Consider the following 23,388-nt stretch of genomic DNA (forward strand, 5'->3'; position numbering starts at 1 on the left):
TGGAGCCACAAGGGATAAGGAACAAACATCTCCCCAAAAACTGCTTTCAACAGATGAAATAAAACACGCGTTCTTTTTGGTTATACAACCCAAGACAATTCTCCACTCCGAGGGAAGCTCCGGTTTTCCCCTGGCTGACACCTGTCTTTTCCAAACTAAGACAGCGCCGTGTCTCACCATCATGGGGAAGATGATGGCAGCGCGGGAAGCTTTGATGGCCCAGAGCAGGACGAGGCAGAGCAGCTGGATGAGGGTGAAGAGGTGCACCTTGCGCAGGGGCACGTGGCGCAGGTAGATGAAATCCGGCTGGTGCTTGGCCGGCATCCAGAACAGCTTCAGGCGGTCGAAGAACTGCAGGGAAACGGGAGACGGCGTCACCTGGGCCCTGCCAAAGCTCCTGGAGCTGCTGAGGTGTGGAGATTTTAGGAGCAAGGGGAAATCCAGGATCCTGTTCTGCTCCTCCTAGGAGCAGTGCCTGTTTTCCCTTCGCTCCATGCAAAACCCACCAGGTTTTGCTGACCAAATTCCCAATTATTCCAGGGTTTTCTCTTGTTTTTCTCAGCATCTCTTGGCCCAGGGAATCCCCCAGCAAGGATTCCCACCAGTGGAATTTCCTCCCCTTCACGCTGAATTCAGCCAGTTTCCCATCACCAAACACCAACCTGTCCTAAAGCCTGAAACTGAGACTCCCAGAGCTGAACTGGATCCTCCCAGAGCTGAACTGGATCCTCCCAGAGCTGAACTGGGCACTCCCAGTGCTGAACTGGGCACTCCCAGTGCTGAACTGGATCCTCCCAGTACTGAACTGGGCTCTCCCAGAGCTGAACTGGATCCTCCCAGTGCTGAACTGGGCTCTCCCAGTGCTGAACTGGATCATTCCAGAGCTGAACTGGATCCTCCCAGTGCTGAACTGGATCCTCCCAGTGCTGAACTGGGCTCTCCCAGTGCTGAACTGGATCATTCCAGAGCTGAACTGGATCCTCCCAGTGCTGAACTGGATCCTCCCAGTGCTGAACTGGATCCTCCCAGTGCTGAACTGGGCACTCCCAGTGCTGAACTGGATCATTCCAGAGCTGAACTGGATCCTCCCAGTGCTGAACTGGATCCTCCCTGTGCTGAACTGGGCTCTCCCAGTGCTGAACTGGATCCTCCCAGTGCTGAACTGGGCTCTCCCAGTGCTGAACTGGATCCTCCCAGTGCTGAACTGGGCACTCCCAGTGCTGAACTGGGCACTCCCAGTGCTGAACTGGATCATTCCAGAGCTGAACTGGATCCTCCCAGAGCTGAACTGGATCCTCCCAGTGCTGAACTGGGCTCTCCCAGTGCTGAACTGGATCCTCCCAGTGCTGAACTGGGCTCTCCCAGTGCTGAACTGGATCCTGCCAGTGCTGAACTGGGCTCTCCCAGTGCTGAACTGGATCCTCCCAGTGCTGAACTGGATCCTCCCAGAGCTGAACTGGATCCTCCCTGTGCTGAACTGGGCTCTCCCAGTGCTGAACTGGATCCTCCCAGAGCTGAACTGGGCTCTCCCAATGCTGAACTGGATCCTCCCTGTGCTGAACTGGATCCTCCCAGAGCTGAACTGGGCAATCCCAGTGCTGAACTGGATCCTCCCTGTGCTGAACTGGATCCTCCCTGTGCTGAACTGGATCCTCCCAGAGCTGAACTGGATCCTCCCAGTGCTGAACTGGGCACTCCCAGTGCTGAACTGGGCTCTCCCAGTGCTGAACTGGATCCTCCCTGTGCTGAACTGGATCCTGACAGTGCTGAACTGGATCCTCCCAATGCTGAACTGGATCCTCCCAGTGCTGAACTGGGCTCTCCCAGTGCTGAACTGGGCACTCCCAGTGCTGAACTGGGCTCTCCCAGTGCTGAACTGGGCTCTCCCAGTGCTGAACTGGGCTCTCCCAGTGCTGAACTGGATCCTCCCAGAGCTAACTGGATCCTCCCAGCCCTAAAATCTTCCTGAGCCTCCACCCATCAGTCCCTGACACAAAACATTTGAGTTTCCTGCTCTCAGAGACATTTTTCCCATCCCAAGGCCTTCAGGGAGAGGAAAATCCCCGGAGCAGCCGTACCTGGATTCCTCTGAGCGACGAGACCCCCATGTACAGAAAGACCCCGTAAAGCACTGGCATCGGGATAAACTGGGGGGAAAAAATGCAATTTAACGCAAAATAATTAATTTTATCTTTAAATTTAAATTCCATTTGCAGTATTGGCACTCTCTTTCACCACTCCTTTCTCAGGCACTGCCTGAAGATTCCCAGCTTTCCCATGCTGGATTTTATCCAGCACAGATTTCCTTCTCTGTGTCAGGCTGAGCTTTTGAGTAACACTTCATCAGAATAATCCTCTTTTCCTGAGAGGTTGGAGACAAAAAAGGGATTTCATCCATTTGGACCACACTTCATCTGTCTGAGACCTCCTGTGGGGGTAAAAAATTATCTCGAAAAACTCTTGTGGGAACGCCTGGAAGTGACATCTCCTTTGAGCCTGGAGATGGGAATGGGTCTGCTTTGAGCCTGGAGCTGGGATCGTTTGGTGGGAAGAGCAGGCAGGGAGCCTCTGGGGGGAACCCCGAGGGTTCAGCTCCTGGGAATGGCTCTTAGGAGGCTCTTGGGCGAGTGAATTGCAGCCAGTAAAGTCCTGCTTGTCTGAAAACGCTGAATTCCGGCCCAAAACGGGGGTGGGTTATGTGGGGTGTGCGTGGCCGCGTTTGGGGAGCCGGGGGGGGCCTCTGCGAGAAGCTGCTGGAAGTTTCTTCCATGTCTGGCAGAGCCAAATCCAGCTGGCTCCAGGATGGACCGGCTGCTGGCCAAGGGCAGCGCAAGGACTGACCCCTGGAAGTGACCGCGCTGGAGCAGACCAGGAGAGCTGGCTCCCATGGGATGGACCGCGCTGGAGCAGGCCAGGAGAGCTGGCTCCCATGGGATGGACTCAGGCTGGAAAAGCTCCTGGAGAAGGCTGGAGAAGTTCCTGGAGAACTGTCTGCCCTGGGAGGGCTCTGGGTCCTCTCCCTGAGCAGCAGCTGGAACAATATGGGACGAGTGGACTAAAACCCTCATTCCCATCTCCATGTGGGAAGGGAGGAAGGGAGGAAGGGAGGAAGGGAGGAAGGGAGGAAGGGAGGAAGGGAGGAAGGGAGGAAGGGAGGAAGGGAGGAAGGGAGGAAGGGAGGAAGGGAGGAAGGGAGGAAGGGAGGAAGGGAGGAAGGGAGGAAGGGAGGAAGGAAGGAAGGAAGGAAGGAAGGAAGGAAGGAAGGAAGGAAGGAAGGAAGGAAGGAAGGAAGGAAGGAAGGAAGGAAGGAAGGAAGGAAGGAAGGAAGGAAGGAAGGAAGGAAGGAAGGAAGGAAGGAAGGAAGGAAGGAAGGAAGGAAGGAAGGAAGGAAGGAAGGAAGGAAGGAAGGAAGGAAGGAAGGAAGGAAGGAAGGAAGGAAGGAAGGAAGGAAGGAAGGAAGGAAGGAAGGAAGGAAGGAAGGAAGGAAGGAAGGAAGGAAGGAAGGTTGTTTTTAAGGTCTGGTTTTATTTCTCATGATCCTGCTGTGATTTTGTCAGTAATAAATTCAGTATCCCTAATTCCAGCCTGTTTTCCTGTGATCACAACGGGTGAGGGATCTGTCCCTGTCCTTATCTCAAACTAGGAACTTTTGCTCTATTTGCTCTCCAATCCAGCTGGGAAGGGCAGGGATTCACCAGCTTTGGTGGGATCCAGCCAGGATCCCTCTTACTACCAAGGACACCTGTGAATTCAGGGATTTGTCTTGTTTGCTTGGCTTCAACGTCCCCTACCCGGTCTGGGAGGTCACCAAGGCTGGTTCCCGTCCTGGTTCGGCATCACCTCCTCGGGGAGGAGCCCTAATTCTGCATCCCCTCCCAAACTCCCGTGGGTCACCGGGTGTTTTTCCATCCTCCCGTGCTTACCTTGAGCACGGAGGTGAAGAAGACGGAGCAGCCCATGAGCACAAAGATCATCAGGCCAGTGACTCTCTGCTCCCGGATCCCCAGGAATTTCGGCTGCTCGCCCGGCGCGGAGCAGTCGGACTCCACTTTGAGGCTGTTCACGTGCGTGATGGACAGCACGGTGGCGGCCACGAACCAGGGCAGCCCCATCACCGAGCACACCCCCAGCATCACGGCCACCATGAACAGGTCCAGGTGGTACCCACAGCCTTTCTGGGGAGCAAAAAGGGGACAGGAGCATCCCTCAGGGACCGGGACAACACCACGGGCGGGACTCAAAGTCAGCTTCTGGGAAGTTTAAATGAGGTTTGAAATAAGAAGTGGAATCAAGCACACGGATTTCACGTCTTGCATGAAAATCTGGCAGGATCAGACAGAGTGGGTCTGGAGGGTTTGTACCATCTCTGCTTCTCAGGAATAATTTAAAAATTGGTTATTTTTTCGTTCATAAAGGAATTCCCACCACCTGCAGGTAGGACGTGGCTCTGAGTGACCCCTGGAGCTCATTGAGATCCCTTCCCCAGCTGCCAGTGACAGTTGAAAAAAAAAAAAACCCACCCTCCTACATCACTCCAAGGTTCATTCGCTGCCCCCAGAAGTTCTCATCCCCTCCCTGTGTCCTGGAGAGTTGTGCCACACAGCCTGGTGTTATCCCAAACCTCCCCAAAGCGCTGGGGACAGGAGCTTGTCCCAGCCCAGCAGCCCGAGCGGGGGGCAATGGGGTGACCCCCTGCAGCCCCTCACCTTGAGCCTGTGCTCCTTCCTGTTGACGATGACGGCCGTGATCTGCTGGTCCATGAAGATGAGGATGGTGCAGAGCAGGGCCGGGATGAGCGCGGCCAGCACCGTCCACCACGGGTTGGGCCCGATGGGGTTGATGAGCCACCCACGGTCGTCCCTGGTGGGCTGCAGCGCACGGCGGGATCGGCTCCCAGCCCAAACCCTCCCCTGGCCAACGTTCCCCTCCATCCCTGTGTCCAAGCATGGCCCAGCCCTGGCTTTGTGTCACCCTCTCCGCTGTCCCAGTGTCCCCTGTCCCCTCGGGGCTGTCCTCCCAAAAGACAGGAACGAATCGATGCACTTGGATGTGGCAGAGGAGACGCTGACACCACCAGCACCTCCTTCAGCCCAGCCCCATCCCGCTGGAGACGGTTCTGCTGCTCGGTGTCTGGTTCTGGGGCTGTCCCCTCATTTCCAGGGGGGATCGATGCTCGTGGATGTCGAGGAGGAGATGGTTCCACCACCAGCACCTCGCCCAGCCCAGCCCTGACCCGCCCTGACATCACCTGAGGTGCCAAAAGCCCTCTCCAGCAATCCCCAGCCCCGTTACCTTGAACACGTGGGGGACGTGGAGCTTGGGGGACGGGATCCCGATCCCGAGGTCGATGAGCACCATGATGACAATGGTGAGGAACACGGCAAAGTCACTCACTGTGGATCGGACCTGGGGCGAGAAACGGGGGCTGAGAGGGGCCAGGACACGAGAGGGGAAACCTGGGGACACCCACAGCGTTTGGATTGGTTAATCCCTAAAATCCCACCCCTCCGAGGACCTGCAGCCAATTCCCTTGGGTGGATATCGCTGCCGTGTTGGAGACCTGGGGATCTGGTGTGGGACAGCAGAAGGAGTTTACTTAGGGGGAAAATCTGAATTTGAATTCAGACATTAACAAAAAATGCTAAAAATGAGGAAAGGTGCCACACTTCTGGGTAAAATGGGAACAAGGCACTGAGGCATCACTCGTTCCTGTTTTTCCATGGCAACTCCTCGTTTGAATATGCCACTCCAGCAAATGATGCTGAGAAGGGGAAAAGAAATAAATAACTCTGCAAGAGCTGATTTCCCACTGCCTGAGCCAAGAAGCATCGCTCTGGCACAGGTGGTGAGGCAGGTGGGGAATGCTACAACCTCTCTGCGCTCATGGAAACCAGGGAAGGGTATCCAGGGTCAGCGCTTCCCGGCCTGGCTGAGCGGTGGCGAATCCTTCAGCGCTCCAGGAACGGCGTTTTGGGAAAGGAGCGCGGAGCCCGCCACGGGCCGCCGCCTTCCACCTACTCTGGTTGGGAAGTAACGGCTGGTTTTAAACTTCTTCAACAAACTCGACAGGACGAAGGTGGAGAAGAAGAGGATGCAGCACCAGAAGAGGACGTTGGGCGCGTAGGGGCCGTTGCGTCCGCAGGCAGGTCCTTGGAACTCCCCGTGCAAAGAGCGGCATTCCTGGAGAAACAGAGCATCGGGAACGCGGAGGAAAAACGGGATAACGGGGTGGGGGGCGGGATTGAGGGTCTTGGTGCAAGATCCGTGACCCTGCAGCTGCCATAGAAGTTATAAATATATCAGTATATTATAAATATATCGGTATATGAGGGTCTTGGTGCAAGATCCGTGACCCTGCAGCTGCCATAGAAGTTATTAATATATCAGTATATTATAAATATATCGGCATATTATATATGTATTAGTATATTATAAATACATCAGTATATTATAAATATATTAGTATATTATAAATATATTAGTATATTATAAATATATCAGTATATTATGATTATATCATAAATATATTAGTGTATTATAAATATATCAGTGAATTATAAATATATCAGTATATTATAAATATATTGGTATATTATAAATGTATTAGTATATTATAAATGCATCATTATATTATATATTATTATATTATAAATATAACATTATATTATAAATATATCATCAATATATTATTGTATTATAAATATATCATTATGTAATAAATGTATTAGTATATTATAAATATATCAGTGTATTATAAATACATCAGCATATTATAAATACATTAGTATATTATAAATACATCAGTATATTATGAATATATTAGTATATTATAAATATATCAGTGTATTATAAATATATCTGTATATTATAAATATATTGGTATATTATAAATATATCAGTATATTATAAATATATCGGTATGTTATAAATATGTAAATCTATTTAAGGGGCAGCAGCAGCTGAACAAGTGACACACGGAGCTGGAATTGCACAGAGGGGAGCGCGGTGGGACACCACGGACCCACGGCACGTCCTCGGCCCCACCACGGCTGAGGAAAACACCGGAGAGGAAGGAAATGCTGGAAATTTGGGATAAAGAGGGAACGGGAAAGGAAGGCTGGGACAGCCATGGGACAAAAAAAGAGAGAAATCATCCCTTTGCAGTTGGGGCTCTCAGGACAAGGCCAGAAGGGGCTGGAGATGTCCCAAAGAGCTCCCACCCCACACCTGAGCTCTGCTTCCAGGGACTGTCCCTGTGGGGCTGCTCCAACATGGAAATTCATGGGAGACCCTGCAGACAGCAGGGCCTGGAGTCATCGGGAACCAATTAAGGGAGCCAATCACTGCCCTCAGGCGGGAACCTGAGTCCTCCAAACGCTCCAGGAGTCAAAGCACTCCCTTAACCTTGGTCGAGGCCCCACAGCTCGGCTGAGGGGGACAGTTCTTGTCCCGAGGGTGAGGACAAGGTGGGCTGGGCCAGGCGGGCTGGGCAAGGTGGGCTGGGCCAGGTGAGCTGGGCAAGGTGAGCTGGGCAAGGTGAGCTGGACCAGGTGGGCTGGACCAGGTGGGCTGGGCCAGGCGGGCTGGAACAAGGTGGGATGGGCCAGGTGAGCTGGGCCAGGTGAGCTGGGCAAGGTGAGCTGGACCAGGTGGGCTGGGCCAGGTGAGCTGGGCAAGGTGAGCTGGACCAGGTGGGCTGGGCAAGGTGGGCTGGGCCAGGTGGGCTGGAACAAGGTGGGCTGGGCCAGGTGGGCTGGAACAAGGTGGGCTGGGCCAGGTGGACTGGACAAGGTAGGCTGGGCCAGGTGAGCTGGGCCAGGTGAGCTGGACCAGGTGAGCTGGACCAGGTGAGCTGGGCAAGGTGGGCTGGAACAAGGTGGGCTCTCCTTCCCAGGACCAAGCAGGTTAAAAGTGCCCGTGAGATTTCAGCAGGGGTTTCTCAGAGCACTTTGAAGCCCAAGGTCTCCTGAAGACCGTGGCTTTGGCGCCTCTGAACGCCCCCGGCCTCCCCGAGGAACCGGCGGCCCAGGGCACTTACGGTCACTGTGAGGTTTCCCCAGGTGATTCCCAGCACGTTGATCCCGTTGCTCCGCCAGAACCGCAGGGTTTCGTTGCTGGGATGAGCCGGGGGCTCGCACTTACAGCTGCAGGAGGGAAACGGGGACGGGGCTGAGGGAAGGGCGCCGCGCCGAGCCCGGGGGCACCAGCCGAGGGGCGAGGAGGAGAGCACCCACTAATAGATGGTGAGCAGGTCGAGCTGGCTGTGCATGTGCACGGGGAAGGTCTCCCGCAGGTGGCTCAGCTTCTCCAGCGCCTCGTAGATGAAGATGATGCAGATGAGGGAGGCGAAGGCCTCCTCGGTGAAGCGGGTGATGTAGCACACCAGGCAGCTGGCGTCGGTGGCCACCAGCACCACGCAGAAGAACGCGGTCCAGAGCCCGATGCACGTCCGCAGGGACAGGTAGGAGAGCGTGTATTCCCTGGAAAACCACAAAAGCTCCTGGGGGAAAGGCCAGCACGGGCCTCGGAGCCAGGCTTTTCTCCAGAGAAAACCGGGAGCGATGCGGGAGCCTGCGGGTGGAAGCGGAGGTTTCCGTGTCCTTGAGGTTGCGGGGTGTGGGTGGAGAAGCCGAGTGTTTAATTAGCATTAATTAATGTTGTCTGAAGGCCTTGAAGGCTGATGGAGGTTGTGGAAGGTTCTCCCACATCCGCCGGAGTCAGCTTGGGGCTGAATGAGAAGTTTGGTTCTAGTGAGGGGGGTTCACCTCACTCCGAAGCCACCAAGACGAAAGGGCTGTCACAGAAAAGAGCCATTTCCCAGGAAAAGCTCTTACTTGTTCAATAAAATCCCCAAAACTCAAAATATTCCAATCAGAAACTGCATGGATATTTGGGCAAAATCTACTTCCTCTTCCAGCAAAAACCAGGTTTAAAAGTTTTGTACTCAGTGGGAAACAAACCCTCCCTCATTCCCAAACCAGAGCGATTTGTCTCACCTTCCTGGGGCATCCATCTGGTTCCTCCTCCTCCCACTGCTTCATTTTAACCCTAAAATCCTGAAATGACCCTGAGCCAAAAACCCCAAACGACCCCCAAGCCCAAGGGCTCTCCCCCTTCCTGTGCGACAGCAGCAGCACGAGACCCAGCAACCAACTTAATCTGGCAACTCCCGCCGAGAAAATGAGAAGAAAAACATCTTCTCCCTGCACCCCCCCCCCCCCAAAAAAAAACCCTAAAAAAATCCTCTCCCCGAAAAAAACAGAAGGCGAACATCTCACTTGCAGAATTTGTAGAGAATCTTCTCGAAGACCAGGACGGGTCCAGTGCTGCCGAGGATGGTGAGGGGCTGGCCGGCAAAGAGAGAATAAACCACGCCCGTCATGGACGCCCCCAGCAGCGACTCCATGGCACTCTGACGGGGAAGAGAGGGAGCAGGGAGTAAATGGATCACCAAAAACCACCCACAAAAAAAAAAAAAACCTAAAGGACGCTCACAGCAGCCAGGAGATCTCAGAATCACACAGAATCACAGAATAATGAGGTTGGAAGAGACCTCCAAGATCATCAAGTCCAACCTATGCCTTAACACCTCAACTAGACTACAGCACTAAGTGCCATATCCAGTCTTTTTTTAAACACATCCAGAGATGGTGACTCCACCACCTCCCTGGGAAGACAATTCCAGTGCTTTATTATTCTTTCAGTGAAAAATTTTTTCCTAATATCTAACCTGTACCTTCCCTGACGTAGCTTGAGACTGTGTCCCCTTGTTCTGTCAGTTGCTGCCCGGTGGAAGAGACCGACCCCCACCTGTCTACAACCTCCCTTCAAGAAGTTGTAGAGAGTAATAAGGTCACCTCTAAGCCTCCTCTTCTCCAGGCTAAACAACCCCAGCTCCTTCAAACGTTCCTCATAGGGCTTGTGCTCCAAGCCCCTCACCAGCCTCGTTGCCCTCCTCTGGACACGCTCAAGCATCTCAACATCCTTCCTAAACCGAGGGGCCCAGACCTGGACACAGTACTCAAGATGTGGTCTCACCAGTGCCGAGTACAGGGGAAGAATGACCTCCCTGCTCCTGCTGGTCACACAATTCCTAATGCAGGCCAGGATGCCATTGGCCTTCTTGGCCACCAAGGCACATTGCTGGCTCATATCTCAAGGATTTTGGAGCGGGTTGGGTTGGAAGGGACCAAGGGGTTGGGTTGGAAGAGACCAAGGGGTTGGGTTGGCAGGGCCTGGCTGGGGCTCTAAACGCTCCCTGTGGGCAGGGATGCTCCCCACCAGTCCAGGGGGGTCGGTTTGGGGCGTTTCCCCCTCCCCGCGCTCCCGACGGGGAGAGGAGCTCACAATGTGGCCGTGGGTCGCCTCCCCCAGCAGCCCCCCGAAGGTGATGACGGGGGACATGCAGGCACAGTAAAGGAACAGGAAGGACGCCAGGCACTGCAGGCTCAGACCGTCCCGAAAGTCGCTCCAGAACCACGGCGCCTTGCGCTTCACGTCCAGGACCAGGCCTCCAAAGAGCCTGCAGCGAGGGAAAAACCAGGCTGTTCCCCTGGGAGAGCACCTCTGGCTTCCTTTGTGCAGAAAATGCCTTCACCTGGAGGTGTTTCCAGGCCTGCCCCCGCCCCAAAGCCAGGAAACCCAAGTGTGCTGGGGCTGGGGCTGGGCCCACCTGCCCTGGTGTCCTCCCTGCCCAGATCTCCCACCTGCCCTGGTGTCCCAGCTGCCCACATCTCCCACCTGTCCAGACATTCTCACTTCCCAGATCTTTCCCCTGTCCAGATCTCCCACCTGCCCAGGTGTCCCAGCTGCCCAGATCTCGCACCTGCCCAGACCTTCTCACTTCCCAGATCTCCCACCTGCCCAGATCTCCCACCTGTCCAGACCTTCTCACTTCCCAGATCTCCCTCCTGCCCAGATCTCCCACCTGCCCAGACATTCTCACTTCCCAGATCTCCCACCTGCCCAGGTGTCCCTCCTGCCCAGATCTCCCACCTGCCCAGGTGTCCCACCTGCCCAGATCTTCCCCCTGCCCAGCCCAGGGGACCAAGGTGACAACACGGAGCCCTTTCCCTGAACCACGTGACCCCAAAAGCTGCTGTAAGGGGAGGCGCCTGCTCAGATTTTGGGGACAAAACAGAGGAAAGCCCCAAACCAGGAGAGCTCCCACCTCCCAGTTCGCTCCAGTTCAGGACCGCTGTGTTTCTCCGGCTTGCTGTGGGAGGAGCTCTCATCCAGAGCTCCTGGCATCTTCCTCTTTTCCTGTGAACACGGAATTCAGCTCACAACATGTATTTTTCAGGTATTTCATCAACCACCCGCTTGTTTTGCTCCTGGCCCGAGTGTGGCCGCGCCAAACTGGGAATTCCAAATTCACTGGTATCCGGGTGGTTGTGCTGCCCGTCCCCCTTGCAGCACCCACCTGGGAGGGGACGTTTTTGGGGGGCTCAATTCGGATGGATGGGTCCCACTCTCCCGGCGGCAACACCGTGACCTGATCCAGGAACTCATCGATGCCGGCCACGAGGTCAGCACGGTCCTTGGCTTTGTAGGCAACGTCGTGGAAAACCTGCCCAGAGGAGACCCCCAGGTGAGGGCACAACCCGCCCCAGGTGCCCCCAGCAGGGCAGCTCCCCTTTGGCTACGGCAGGATCGTCATCCCCAAATCTCCTGCTGGAAACGGCAGCTGGAAATGTTCCCCCAGCAGGAGAAAGCTGGACGTTGTGGTGCCTGCAGTCGTCTCCTCCATGAGGTCACCGTCCCTCATGGCTTGGAGGAGAAGGAGTTCCCCCACCCTGGCAGTGCCACCGCTGGGACGGAGCCAGCCCTGGATGTGGGAAGGATGAGGAGCAGGATGAACCCCGGGCGGGATTTCAGCCCCCGTGGCCACACTGGGGGCACTGCCTTAAAGGGGAGAAGCTCCTCTGGCCTGGGCAATGCCACCACTGGGGACAATGTCCTGGGCACCCCCAGGGAAGGATGGGGTGTAGGACGAACCCAGCGGGGATTTGAGCCCTCAGGATTTGGGGTGATGTAAATCTGCCTGGGTTTGGGGTGTGAGCGAAGGGCTGGGACAGCGATTCCTCCTCCTCACTGCTCTGGGGACAGGGAACGGTGCAGGGCCCCAAAAGCGACCCCGAGATCCCGCTTATCCCGTCACACCTCATCCGTCATGGTGGTGGCCATGGACCTGCCGATCTCGTGGTACTGGTGGGCTTTTCCTCCCGGCCCCAGCAGAACAAACAGGAACCTGGGCAAGGAAAACCAAACCCGAGAGGGGAATGTGACTGCACTCCAAGGGCACCCAGGGAAACCCCCGGGACCTCGAGGGGGAACACAGTTGTTCTTCACCTCCTCCATGGGCTGAGTTGTTCACCAAAACCAATCACAAATCTCATTTTGGGGCCAATTTCATTAAATTTGGTCCGTAAGTTTCAAAGAACCAGCAGGGAAGGGAGAAAGGGGAGGAGCAGCGTGGGAGAAATGTGCAGCTCCCGCTTGTCCCCTTGGACCCCAAATCGTGGGGCAATTTCAAGTGGGTTTGGGGTTGGTTTTTTTTTTTAAATAAAAACTTTGTGCTTCTCCTTCAGACCTTGTTGGGATGGGAACTTCCGTCATTCCCGACAGGAGCACGGCCGGGGTCAGGCGGACAAAGGCCACGAGGGGCTGGTGGAGGAAATCCAGCTCTCCCACCAGCACGTTGGACGCCTCCGCTCCGCTGGGAATCTTCTTCATGAAGTGCAGCTCCGCCTGGGCAGGACCAGCCGTTCTCAGGGGATCCCCCAAAAACGGAGCCCTGCAGGGCCCCCCAGGTGTGGGAGAGGCGCAGGGGTCTCACCTTGCTCAGGTCCATGGCACTGGTCTCAGGGGTCACCCCGTTTTTAGCTTCTGCCGTGGTGGGAGAAGGGTGAGGGGTGAGGGTTTGGGCTGGGAGGGAAGAGAAGGAAACTCAGAAAGGGAGGAAAGAAGGAGCTGGGGTGTTTGTAATTTGCCAGAACAAATCTGACGGGGACAAAGTCACCCAGAAACCCCCAGCTGGTGCCAAAGCCTGGAGAAACCCTCACCTGGTGCCAAATCCCTGGAGAAACCTTCACCTCCGGCTAAAGACAGGCAGAAACCCTCACCCAGAGCTAAAGCCCTGGGAGAAAACTTCACCCAGTGCAAATTCCTGGAGAAAACTTCAGCTGGTGACAAATCCTGATGGAAACCTTCAGCTGGTGCCAAATTTGACAGAAACCTTCACCCGGTGAAAATCTCCTCCAGAAACCCTCACCTGGTGCTAAAAACTGGCCAGAACCCTCACCTGGACCTGGTGCCAAATGCCTGGAGAAACCTTCACCTTGTGGAAAAGCCTGGAAGAAACCTCACCTGGATCCACACCCCACAGAACCGCACCTGGCTCCAAACCCTGAAGAATGTCACCTGGCTCCACACCCCACAGAACCTGACCTGATCCCAAACCCTGCAGAATCTCACCTGCCCCCAAACCCAGCAGGACCTCACCTGGTCCCATAACCCACAGAACCTCACCTGCCTCCAAACCCCACAGAACCTCACCTGGTTCCATAACCCACAGAAATGCACCTGATCCCAAACTCCTGCAGAACATCACCTGGCTCCAAGCCCTGTGGAACCTCACCTGATTCCAAATCCCACAGAACCTCACCTGGCTCTAAAGCCCTACAGAACCTCATCTGGCTCTAAGCCCTGTGGAACCTCACCTGATTCCAAGCCCGGCAGAACCTCGCCTGATTCCATAACCCACAGGACTTCAACTGGATCCAAACCCCACAGAACCTCACCTGGCTCCAAGCCCTGCAGAACCTCATCTGGTTCCAAACTCCTGCAGAACATCACTTGGCTCCAAACCCTGCAGGACCTCACCTGGTTCCAAACTCCTGCAGAACATCACTTGGCTCCAAATCCCACAGAACCTCACCTGGTTCCAAACCCCGCAGAACCTCATCTGGCTCCAAACCCTGCAGAACCTCATCTGGTTCCAAACCCCGCAGAACCTCACCTGGCTCCAAACCCTGCAGGACCTCACCTGGCTCCAAACCCCGCAGGACCTCACCTGGCTCCAAATCCTGCAGAACCTCACCTGGCTCCAAATCCCACAGGACCTCACCTGGCTCCAAACCCCGCAGGACCTCACCTGGCTCCAAATCCCACAGAACCTCACCTGGCTCCAAATCCCACAGGACCTCACCTGGCTCCAAACCCCGCAGGACCTCACCTGGCTCCAAACCCCGCAGGACCTCACCTGGCTTCTCGAGCAGGTGCAGGTCCTGTTTCTTGCTGACATCGGCGAAGGAGCGCACGATGGGCAGGAGGTTGTTCCTTTTCCTCTCGTTCTGGTGGTGGTGCTTCTTCAGCAGCACCTCCCGAACCTTGGCCCGCGTGCGCTCGTCGAACTCCGGGGACGGCTCCTGCTGGGCCAGGATCAGGTCTGGGTGGGACAGGGACACCGGGTCAGGAACCCGCCCTGCCACAGCCACTCTGCCTTCAAAGCCCTGAGCCCCGGGCGTGGAGGGAAAATGAAATCAGTGTAATGAGAGGAAACGGCTTGGAATGAGTTATTATTGAACGAGGGTCAGCACTCAGGGAGAGCTGAAGAGCCAGGTCCTGAAATACTCAAAAATGCACAGGTCATTCTCCCTGTGGCTGCAGAATATTCTCCCTTTTACTGCAGAATATTCTGCCTTTTTGCTGCAGAATATTCCCCTCTTAATGCAGAATATTCCCCTTTTATTGCAGAACATTCTCTCCTTTTTACTGCAGAATATTCTCCTTTCTGCTGCAGAATATTCTCCCTTTTTACTGCAGAATATTCTCCTTTTTGCTGCAGAATATTCCCCCTTTAATGCAGAATATCCCCCTTTTAATGCAGAATATTCTCTCTTTTACAGCAGTATATTCTCCTTTTTACAGCAGAACATTCCCCTTTTTGCTACAGAACTCTGTCCAGTCGCTCTCTAACCCAAAAATCTCTTTCCACCGGACCCCGCACTGCCAGCAAGAGGCTCACACCCAAACCCCTCTGTCACCCTGGAACCCCCAGGAGCTCTGTCCCCCTGGAACCCCCCCAGGAGCGCTGTCCCCCTGGGACCCCCCAGGAGCTCTGTCCCCCTGGAACCCCCAGGAGCACTGTCCCCTTGGAATCCCCCAGGAGCGCTGTCCCCCTGGGAACCCCCAGGACCTCTGTCCCCTTGGAACCCCCCAGGAGCGCTGTTCCCCTTGGAACCCCCCAGGAGCGCTGTCCCCCTGGAACCCCCCAGGAGCGCTGTCACCCTGGAACTCCCCAGGAGCGCTGTCCCCCTGGAACTCCCCAGGAGCACTGTCCCCCTGGAACCCCCCAGGAGCGCTGTCACCTTGGAACCCCCCAGGAGCACTGTTCCCCTTGAACCCCCTGGGAGCACTGTTCCCCTGGGACCCCCAGTAGCGCTGGCACCCTGGAACCCCCCAGGAGCGCTGTCCCCCTGGGACCCCCCAGGAGCTCTGTCCCCCTGGAACCCCCAGGAGCGCTGTCCCCCTGGAACCCCCAGGAGCGCTGGCACCCTGGGACCCCCCGGGAGCGCTGTCCCCCCGTCCCCTGGGGCAGGGTGTCCCGGCGCCGAGGTGCCCGCGGTACCGGCGATGTCCTCGACGCTGGCGGCGCGCACGTCCAGCAGCACGGTCCCGTTGATGATGCAGCTGCGCAGCTCGAAGAGGCTGTGCAGGGACAGCGTGGCCACGTAGGGTTTGCTCCAGCGCTCGCCCCCGTCCTCCACGTCCTCCTCGAACTTCAGCCACCTGTGGATTTGGGGTGGGATGGGCCGGAAGGAAAGAAAACAGCTCCAGCCCTGCAAGGCCTCGGATAAAAGCGTGGGGTGGCGGGAGGAGGTTCCTGCAGCTGGGAATGTTCCGTATCCCAGAGAACAGGGACTGCTCCGCCACTGCAGCCGGCAGCGGAATACCCCCGTGGAATATCCTCATGGAATATCCTCGTGGAATATCCTCACTGGAAGGGACCCACACGGATCGCAGAGCGCAACCCCTGGCCCTGTGCAGGACATCCCAACAATCCCACTGAGAGCGGTGAGCCCGACCTCTGGAATCATGGAATAGCCAGAGGTGGAAGGCACCTCTGAGGATCACAGGATCATGGAATCTCTGGAACTGGAAGGGACCCACAAAGACCATCAAGGCCAACTTCTGGCCCAGGGTAACCCCAAAAATCCCACTAATCCCCAAACCCCGGTGTCCAAGCATTCCCTGGCCTCTAGAACCATGGAATCTCCTGAGTGGGAAGGGACCCACAGGGATCATCCAGTCCAATCCCTGACACCCCAAAACCCCGCCCTGTCCCCGAGGGCTTTGTCCAAACGTCCCTGGAGCTCTGGGAGCCTTGGGGCTGTGACCATTCCCTGGGGAGCTGTTCCAGTAGGGGAAAAACCTTTTCCCAGTATCCAACCTAAACCCCTGCTGGCACAGCGTCCTGCCATTCCCAAACCCCAGGGATTTACCTGGCCGTCTCCTTCCACTCGGCATCCTCCCCCTCCTTCACACAGATCTCATCCAGCTCCGTGAACAAGTCGTGGGGGACGTGCTGCTCGTCCTCCTCCGTGCCCAGGATGAACTGGACGCGCTGGGATGGGGTGTCTGGGGGCAGGAGGAGATTCCCCATCCCATTCCTGAGCTTGGATCCATCCCGGCACGCTCTCATTCCAGAGGTGTCACACTGGGACCGGTCCAGCCATAAACGCTGGGCTGGCCCCTCTCCCGCAGCTCTCTCCGGGCTCTCCCAGAGCCACGGGGAAGGTGAAGCCTCCACCCCACCCTCCGTAAGGACAGGCTCCTTTCCTTCCCCACCCCTCCACTTCTACACCAGGATCCCCAAATCCGCTGGGGATTCCACCAAAACCCGATAAAACTTCGGGAAAAGAGGAGCCTTGCTAAAAAAGAAAACAAAAAAACCTGAAAAAAACCCAAAAACCCCACACTTTTCCTTGCGGAAACAGCCGCACAAAGTATCTGCAGGTTGGGAGGTCCCGTGGTGGCCACCCCAGCAGGACTCACAGTGGTATCCCTGCTCCGCCGGGACCGGCTCCTTCTCCCGCTCCCGTTTCCGGTGCTTCTGGCTGTGGGCGCGGTGGTGCCGGTGGCTCTGGCGCACCAGCGGCATCCGCACGCCCACGTACAGCGTCCGGTGGCCTGGGAGAAAACGGGAACCTCGGGAATGACCGGTGGTCAGCCAGGGAGGAAACCACAGAGCCTCGGTGGGAAGGGACCCCCAAGGATCGTCCAGGCCCCAAAAATCCCGCGCCGACTTCCCTTGAGGTAGATTTCGGTGGATCCCTGACCCGTCCCTTTTTCTAAGCCCGTTTTACTCAAGCTTCACGCCAAGGGGTGGTTTGGGGTCACCTAAGTGTGCCCTGAAGGCACCAAAACCCTGCTCAAATTCCAGCTTGGGCTGGAAAACACCACCACCAACCCTCAGATTTGCTCATTAGGCAGGAGATAAATACAATAATTATCGTTTTGAAATCTTTTTATGGCAGAAGGGGACGAGGAAAGATCAAAGGAGTCCCGTGACGGTGAACTCCAGGAGGAAAGCAGGGAATCTGCACAGCTTCAAATGATTCTCCTGCCCTCCCCAAGTGGGAAAATCCAACCCCACGGACACAATTCACACCGGGACCTCCACCAGGGCTTTAAAAGCCATCGCATTAAAAAAATAAATCAATAATTTGCTGTTCAATCAAGAACCATGACGGGTTTTGCTGCTCTTGTTGTGACACCGGGCAAGGGACATTGCAAGGACTTTTCCCCAGGGCCTGGTGACCCTTCCAGCAGGATCCCAGCAGGATCCCAGCAGGATCCCAGCAGGATCCCAGCAGGATCTCACCTTCCAGCTCCTCCTTCTCATAGTGGATGTTGACTACGTTGCTCGTCCTGCCCTGGTCAATCACGGCCTCCTCATCGTGTCTCTGACGAGGAGAAGAGGAGAAAATTTGGGGATGGGTGTGTGGAGTTCCCCTCACCTGCCCTGTCCGCCCTCACCATTCCGTGAGGATCACAGCTCCTCCTCCAGGCACAGCCCAAAAAACAAGGGCCCGTGGGAGGTTCCTTTTCCCCTTCCCAAATAAACCCATACGCGTCGTACACAGTGGGAGTCTGGAGGGGATACTACGGGGGGAGAGACCCAAATTTGGACACTTCAGACCTAAAAATACCCGACCGCCTGCTTTGGGTTTGCCGTTCCTTTCTTTAAAAAGAAATAAATGCACAGGGATTTCCAAGCTGGGGAGAAAGAGCCGCTTTTGGTCTCAGGGTGGTTCCTGCAGGATCCCCTGGGTGGCTCTTGGCCACAGGACGTGGCCACCAACGGCCTCCAAAAAGCCCCCGAGGTCCTGCGGAGGTGACTCTTCGCCCCAGCAAGGCTCAGGCTCCCCTCGGTGCGAGTTCTCCGTGGAAAACAGCATTTTCCATCTTTTAACTGAGATTTCTGCGCAACCTGGGCTCGGGGGAAGGATCCCTGCCCGTGGCAGAAGGGCAGAGCGGGATGGTCCGATGGTTTTCCAACCCGAACCATTCCCTGACGCTTTTGTGCCCTGTTGGGGAGGATGAAGCCAGAAAGCCCTATAAATATGATTTCTTGGACTCTGAGAATGTGAAGCCTGTAAGTGAGATAGAATTGAAAGCAAGTTTTGATGTTTGAGAGCTACTGGATGTCTGGGAAAACAGTGATGTGACCAGCTGAGGGTCACCTGCAGCCAGACCCAGAGGTCAAAGGGAATGTTCTGTCTCACCCCCAATGCAGGGTTCATCCCACACCTGTGACCCTCCCCTGAAGCATCAGCTATCTGTGACCCCATTGGCCCAAGCCCTGTTCCAGCCCACCTTGAAGCCCCCTGATAAGGGGTCCCCAGGGGGCTGGACGCCCTCTTTGCCTGGCACCCTTCCCCCAGGACTTTCCTCTCTTGGAATTTCCTCTCCCTACCTCTCCCTTCCCCCACCTCCCTGGGCCTTTCCACGAGCTGCAGCCTGGCAGCTCAGAGCAAGGCCTCGCATCCCTTACAATAAACCTCATCTTCTAAAACCTAACTTCAGAGATCTCTCTTCTACATCCATCCACACCGTCCCGGAGTCCACAGCAGCAAAGCAATTTCTACAGTGCCCCAAACACTAAAGGAAAGACGTCACCACGTCTCACCTTCCCCTTCCTTGTCCCCCTGGACGATCTGAGAAAACCAAAATTCCGCCATCCGTGCAAAGAAAAACCCTGCAGAGCCCAACCACCCCTATTTTCCCTCCGTTTCCCAATTGTTCCTCATCTGAAGGCTCAGAGGGAAGGTTTGGGGTGATGGAGTGGATGAGATTCGTCCTCACGTCGATGCCGTCGTGGAGGCCGAAAATGGTTCAAACAACGAAAATCACACCCAGATTTTGATTCCTGGCTCTGAAGGTGCAAAATCCCGAGGGAACTGGGGGAACTGGCAGGGCTGCTGGATGAAATTCCAGGAGCAGGAGCTCCCCCACGCCCCGGGAACCAGCTCGGAGCAACCACAGCCGGAATTTGTAAGGAAAATTCCCAGCGCCGTGGGGCAGACGCTGCCCTTGGGTTGACAAAGACTCCGTGAGGTTATCGGAATGACGGGGAATAAATGATGCGTTCTGATTTCAGCTGGGAAAACTGACAGGGAATCTGCTCCCCCAAATTCCTGCTTTAACCAACGGGTGGAAAACCACCGGGTCGCAGTCGCCGGGCAGTTTGATGAGGAAGAGGAACAAACGTTCCCCTTGGGAATGAGTTGCTGGTCTCCGAGTACCAATTCCAGAGTTCACTGCTGCTCCCTCCCCGCCCTCTCCCGAGCTTGCCCACGTTGCCCAGCAGCCGGATTTTCCAGCGCCGGTGGCTTTCCCCTCCTCGTCACAACCCTCCAGAGCTGCCAAAAGGGTCTAAACTCCAACCTTGGAAAAGGCACGGGGTGAAAGGGCGCGAGAAACCGCAGTTAAAAATGGGAATTTTAATGAAATGGCGAATTTGAGCACGCCTGCGGCAGCCGGAGTAAACAGAGGGATTTGGGAGCGGCAGGTTCGAGCCTCCCGCGGGTGACACGGGCGGTCTCCTTCTCTCCCAAAAAAGGTTTTGTCCAACCTCCCCTCCTGCACTGCAGGGAAACTCCGGCAGGATTTGGGGGAGTTTTCCCTCCCTCAGGGGGATGCACAGCCCCCAGCAGAGCCCCCTGGGATTGTCCCTGAGGGTCACGTTGTCACTGCCTTGGGGACCCTCGTGGGTCCCTTCCCACTCAGGACATTCCATTCCCCTTCATCCTCGTGTCATCCCCGGTTTGGGGGGGGCTCCAGATGGATCAGGGGGTCGGAATCCCCCAGGACAAGGTGGCGCCTTGTGTCCCTCAGCTCCAGAGACAAAAAGGGACGGAATCAGAACCCACGGCGCCAAGGCAGGGATCATTTACAGCCACGCTCCCCAAAACTCTGCCCGCTCGGGAAACGCCGTGGATGGGAAGAACTCAGCTCTGCTTTATGGAAAACTCTGCGGATTGGGGTGAAAACCCCACGTCCTGCCTGGGGAAGGACAATCGGCGTTTGGGTGGAGCTTAAACCCAAACTCCCAAAGAACAAGCGAGGTACAAACTGTCAGGAAAAGAAACGCCAGTGGGCAGGGCTGATTCCCATCCAAATTTCCTGCAGGAAGTCAGGGAATTCCAGGAAGGTCTCGCTTTGGCACAAGCCTCATCCCTTGAGGGATCCTCATCAGCCAGAGCCAGTCCTGCCACAGGACGGCGGCTCCGGATCAGCCCCATTTTTCCAGCCCTGCCTGACTTCCCGAGCTGAGCTAATCCAGCGTCTCCATCCTCCAGCCTCGTCTGCTTTAATGAGCTCCCTCCCCGGCGCCGCCGGACTCAAAGGTCACCTGCCCGGAAAGGTGACCCGGGTGTCGAATGACCCGGCCGGGGAAGGCGACACCAAGGGAAAATCCCGCCGGGATCCAAGCTCGGAGCCCCACTGCCGGGTTATTTACCAGGATTGAAGCTCCAGGAGCTCAAGGAAGGGCAGGTGTGGGTCCATGGATGCTCCGACATCCCATCGCCCTTCCCCGAACACAGCAGCGTCCCCAAAAATCACAGGAGGTGACACCGAAGGAAACGGTGCCGCTTCAAACCGTCCCAGTCAGGCCACTCGGATGGACTGGGAGGGTTTGTTCCCCCAAGGAAATTCCGGGGGGATTTAAGGATTTGGGATGGAGCAGGAAGGAGGGATGGCAAAGCAGGGGTTATCCCAGGATAGCTGGATGGGCACCAGCTTCCCTCTCCATCCTCCTCCACTGCCAACATCATCCAGGCTGGGCTGGGGAGGGGATGCCGAGCTTGGCATCGCTCACCCTGGAGTTTCAGAGCAGCCAGAGCTGTTCTCATTTGCTGTTTTCTAAGGGGAAAACTCCAGTTTGGCTGCCTGGAAGTTGTTTGGGTTTTTTTTAGGGGAGATTGAAAGGAATTGAATCTAGGAATGAAATGAGGAACGGCTGGAGCAAAGCAGGAAAACCCATTTCAATCCCCCTCCACGTCAGCGCGTCCTGTCCCTCTCTCCAAATCCATGTTTTGTTGGGATTTTGTGTCCCCCAGAGGGATTTGGGGGGGGTTCTGCCTCAGTTTCCCTGGCTCCCTGCAACTCCTCAGGTTAGGAAAGAGCACCTCCTGCTCTGGGGATGTTTTGGGGTAACTGAAGAGGAGGAAAAGCTCCAAGCAGAGGCTCAGGACCAGCCTTGAGCCCTCTGGGTCCCCGGCCCAGGACACACCAGGAGCGGCCACCAGCAGCGCTGGGAGGATTGATGTCACCTCGCCCGAGGTGTAATTAATAATTCATTAATAATTCATTAATAACTGACACACTGTTCTTATGGGATGAGGGCAGCAGGGGGTCCCTGGGGGCTGCTGAGGTGGCAGAGCAGAGACCCCTCCTCACCCCTCTCCATCTCCCTGCTGCCGGATAAAACCATCACCCCCAGGGATCTAAACTGGGATTGGGGTTGGGACTGGGATCGGGACTGGGATTGGGTTTGGGGTTGGGACTGGGATTGAGACTGGGATTGGGACCGGGACTGGGATTGGGACTGGGATTGGGTTTGGGACTGGGATTGGGGTTGAGACTGGGATTGGGACCAGGACTGGGATTGGGACTGGGATTGGGATTGAGACTGGGATTGGGGTTGGGACTGGGATTGGGACTGGGATTGAACCCAGCTGAAAATGGGGTAGGGGAAAGGTCTCTGGAGCCCCAAAATGGTTCTGGGGAGGGACACGTCAGTCCCAGCCGAGCGTCCCCAGGACACGACGATCATCAGCGCAGGGGCGACACAAACTCCGCTCGCGCTGTGATTTCCGGGCAGATTAATTAATTCCCGACCTCTCATTAATTAATTCCCCGCCTGTTGCGGTCACGCAGAGCAGCTCCGGCCGGTCCCGTGGGTGCTGGGCAGGGGAGGGGACAGGGACAAGGACACGCTGGAAGGGGAGGGGGGGACAGCGCAGCTGCCTCCTGCCCCCCTCCCGCACCGGGCACGGGCTGGGGGGGCAACACCTGAGCCCCCGGGGTGCGGGGGGTGACACGGATGGGGTGGCACTGAGGGGGGTGACAGGGACAGGGTGACACTGAGGGGATGGCACTGAGGGGGGTGACATGGAGGGGGTGACATGGATGGGGTGACATGGACGGGGTGGCACTGAGGGGGGTGACAAGGACAGGGTGACACTGAGGGGGAGGGCTCTGAGGGGGTGACACGGACGGGGTGACAGTGACGGGGTGACACTGAGGGGGTGGCACTGAGGGAGGTGACACGGACGGGGGGGCACTGACAGGGTGACACCGTCGGGGTGGCATTGACGGGGTGACACTGAGGGGGTGGCACTGAGGGGGTGACACGGACAGGGGGGGCACTGACGGGGTGACACCGTCGGGGTGGCAATGACGGGGTGACACTGAGGGGGTGGCACTGAGGGAGGTGACACCGACGGGGTGTCGGGGACTCTGAGGGGACAGCGCTCTTTGTCCCCTCTCCAAAGGGCCGATCGGGGGATGGGGATGGGGGGGGGGGCACATCCAGACGCAGGGGAGGATTCGGGGGGCGCCCAGCGGGGACCCCCAGCAGGCACCACGCAGGTGCCCTCCCCCTCCTCATCCCCCCCCTTCCCTCGCCTCCACCCCCCCCCCTTTCAGAGGCCGGACTCCCCCTCCCACAGCCCCGGCACGCCCTGCACACCCCAATTCACCTCCCACCGCGCCGATGCCCTTCACCCCGATCCTCACGCCCCTCGGGTCCCCCCCACACCTTGCAGATTCCTGCCCTCCCCGCGCTCCCCTTTCCCCCCGCCCTCGGTCGGAAAT

The 23,388-nt window shown here is 56.5% G+C and overlaps 1 protein-coding gene across 1 annotated transcript in view; it reads right to left on the reverse strand.

The window, feature by feature from the left end:
* SLC4A8 (solute carrier family 4 member 8) overlaps nt 1-23,388 on the reverse strand; it is a 28,190-nt gene that overhangs the window by 4,588 nt on the left and 214 nt on the right. Inside the window, exons 2-21 of the mRNA XM_040088699.2 lie at nt 17,888-17,969; nt 17,059-17,193; nt 16,506-16,641; nt 15,632-15,792; nt 14,264-14,449; nt 12,839-12,927; nt 12,593-12,750; nt 12,163-12,250; nt 11,423-11,569; nt 11,171-11,262; nt 10,348-10,522; nt 9,279-9,412; nt 8,235-8,480; nt 8,039-8,144; nt 6,019-6,180; nt 5,293-5,406; nt 4,707-4,868; nt 3,924-4,175; nt 2,079-2,147; nt 178-351 (exon numbers count right to left, since the gene is read on the reverse strand). Of these exons, the coding sequence (XP_039944633.1) occupies nt 178-351; nt 2,079-2,147; nt 3,924-4,175; nt 4,707-4,868; nt 5,293-5,406; nt 6,019-6,180; nt 8,039-8,144; nt 8,235-8,480; nt 9,279-9,412; nt 10,348-10,522; nt 11,171-11,262; nt 11,423-11,569; nt 12,163-12,250; nt 12,593-12,750; nt 12,839-12,927; nt 14,264-14,449; nt 15,632-15,792; nt 16,506-16,641; nt 17,059-17,193; nt 17,888-17,969 (2,868 nt within the window). The remainder of the gene's footprint in view (nt 1-177; nt 352-2,078; nt 2,148-3,923; nt 4,176-4,706; nt 4,869-5,292; nt 5,407-6,018; nt 6,181-8,038; nt 8,145-8,234; nt 8,481-9,278; nt 9,413-10,347; nt 10,523-11,170; nt 11,263-11,422; nt 11,570-12,162; nt 12,251-12,592; nt 12,751-12,838; nt 12,928-14,263; nt 14,450-15,631; nt 15,793-16,505; nt 16,642-17,058; nt 17,194-17,887; nt 17,970-23,388) is intronic.

This window comes from Hirundo rustica, chromosome 35, assembly GCF_015227805.2.
Source record: "Hirundo rustica isolate bHirRus1 chromosome 35, bHirRus1.pri.v3, whole genome shotgun sequence".
NCBI lineage: Eukaryota > Metazoa > Chordata > Aves > Passeriformes > Hirundinidae > Hirundo > Hirundo rustica.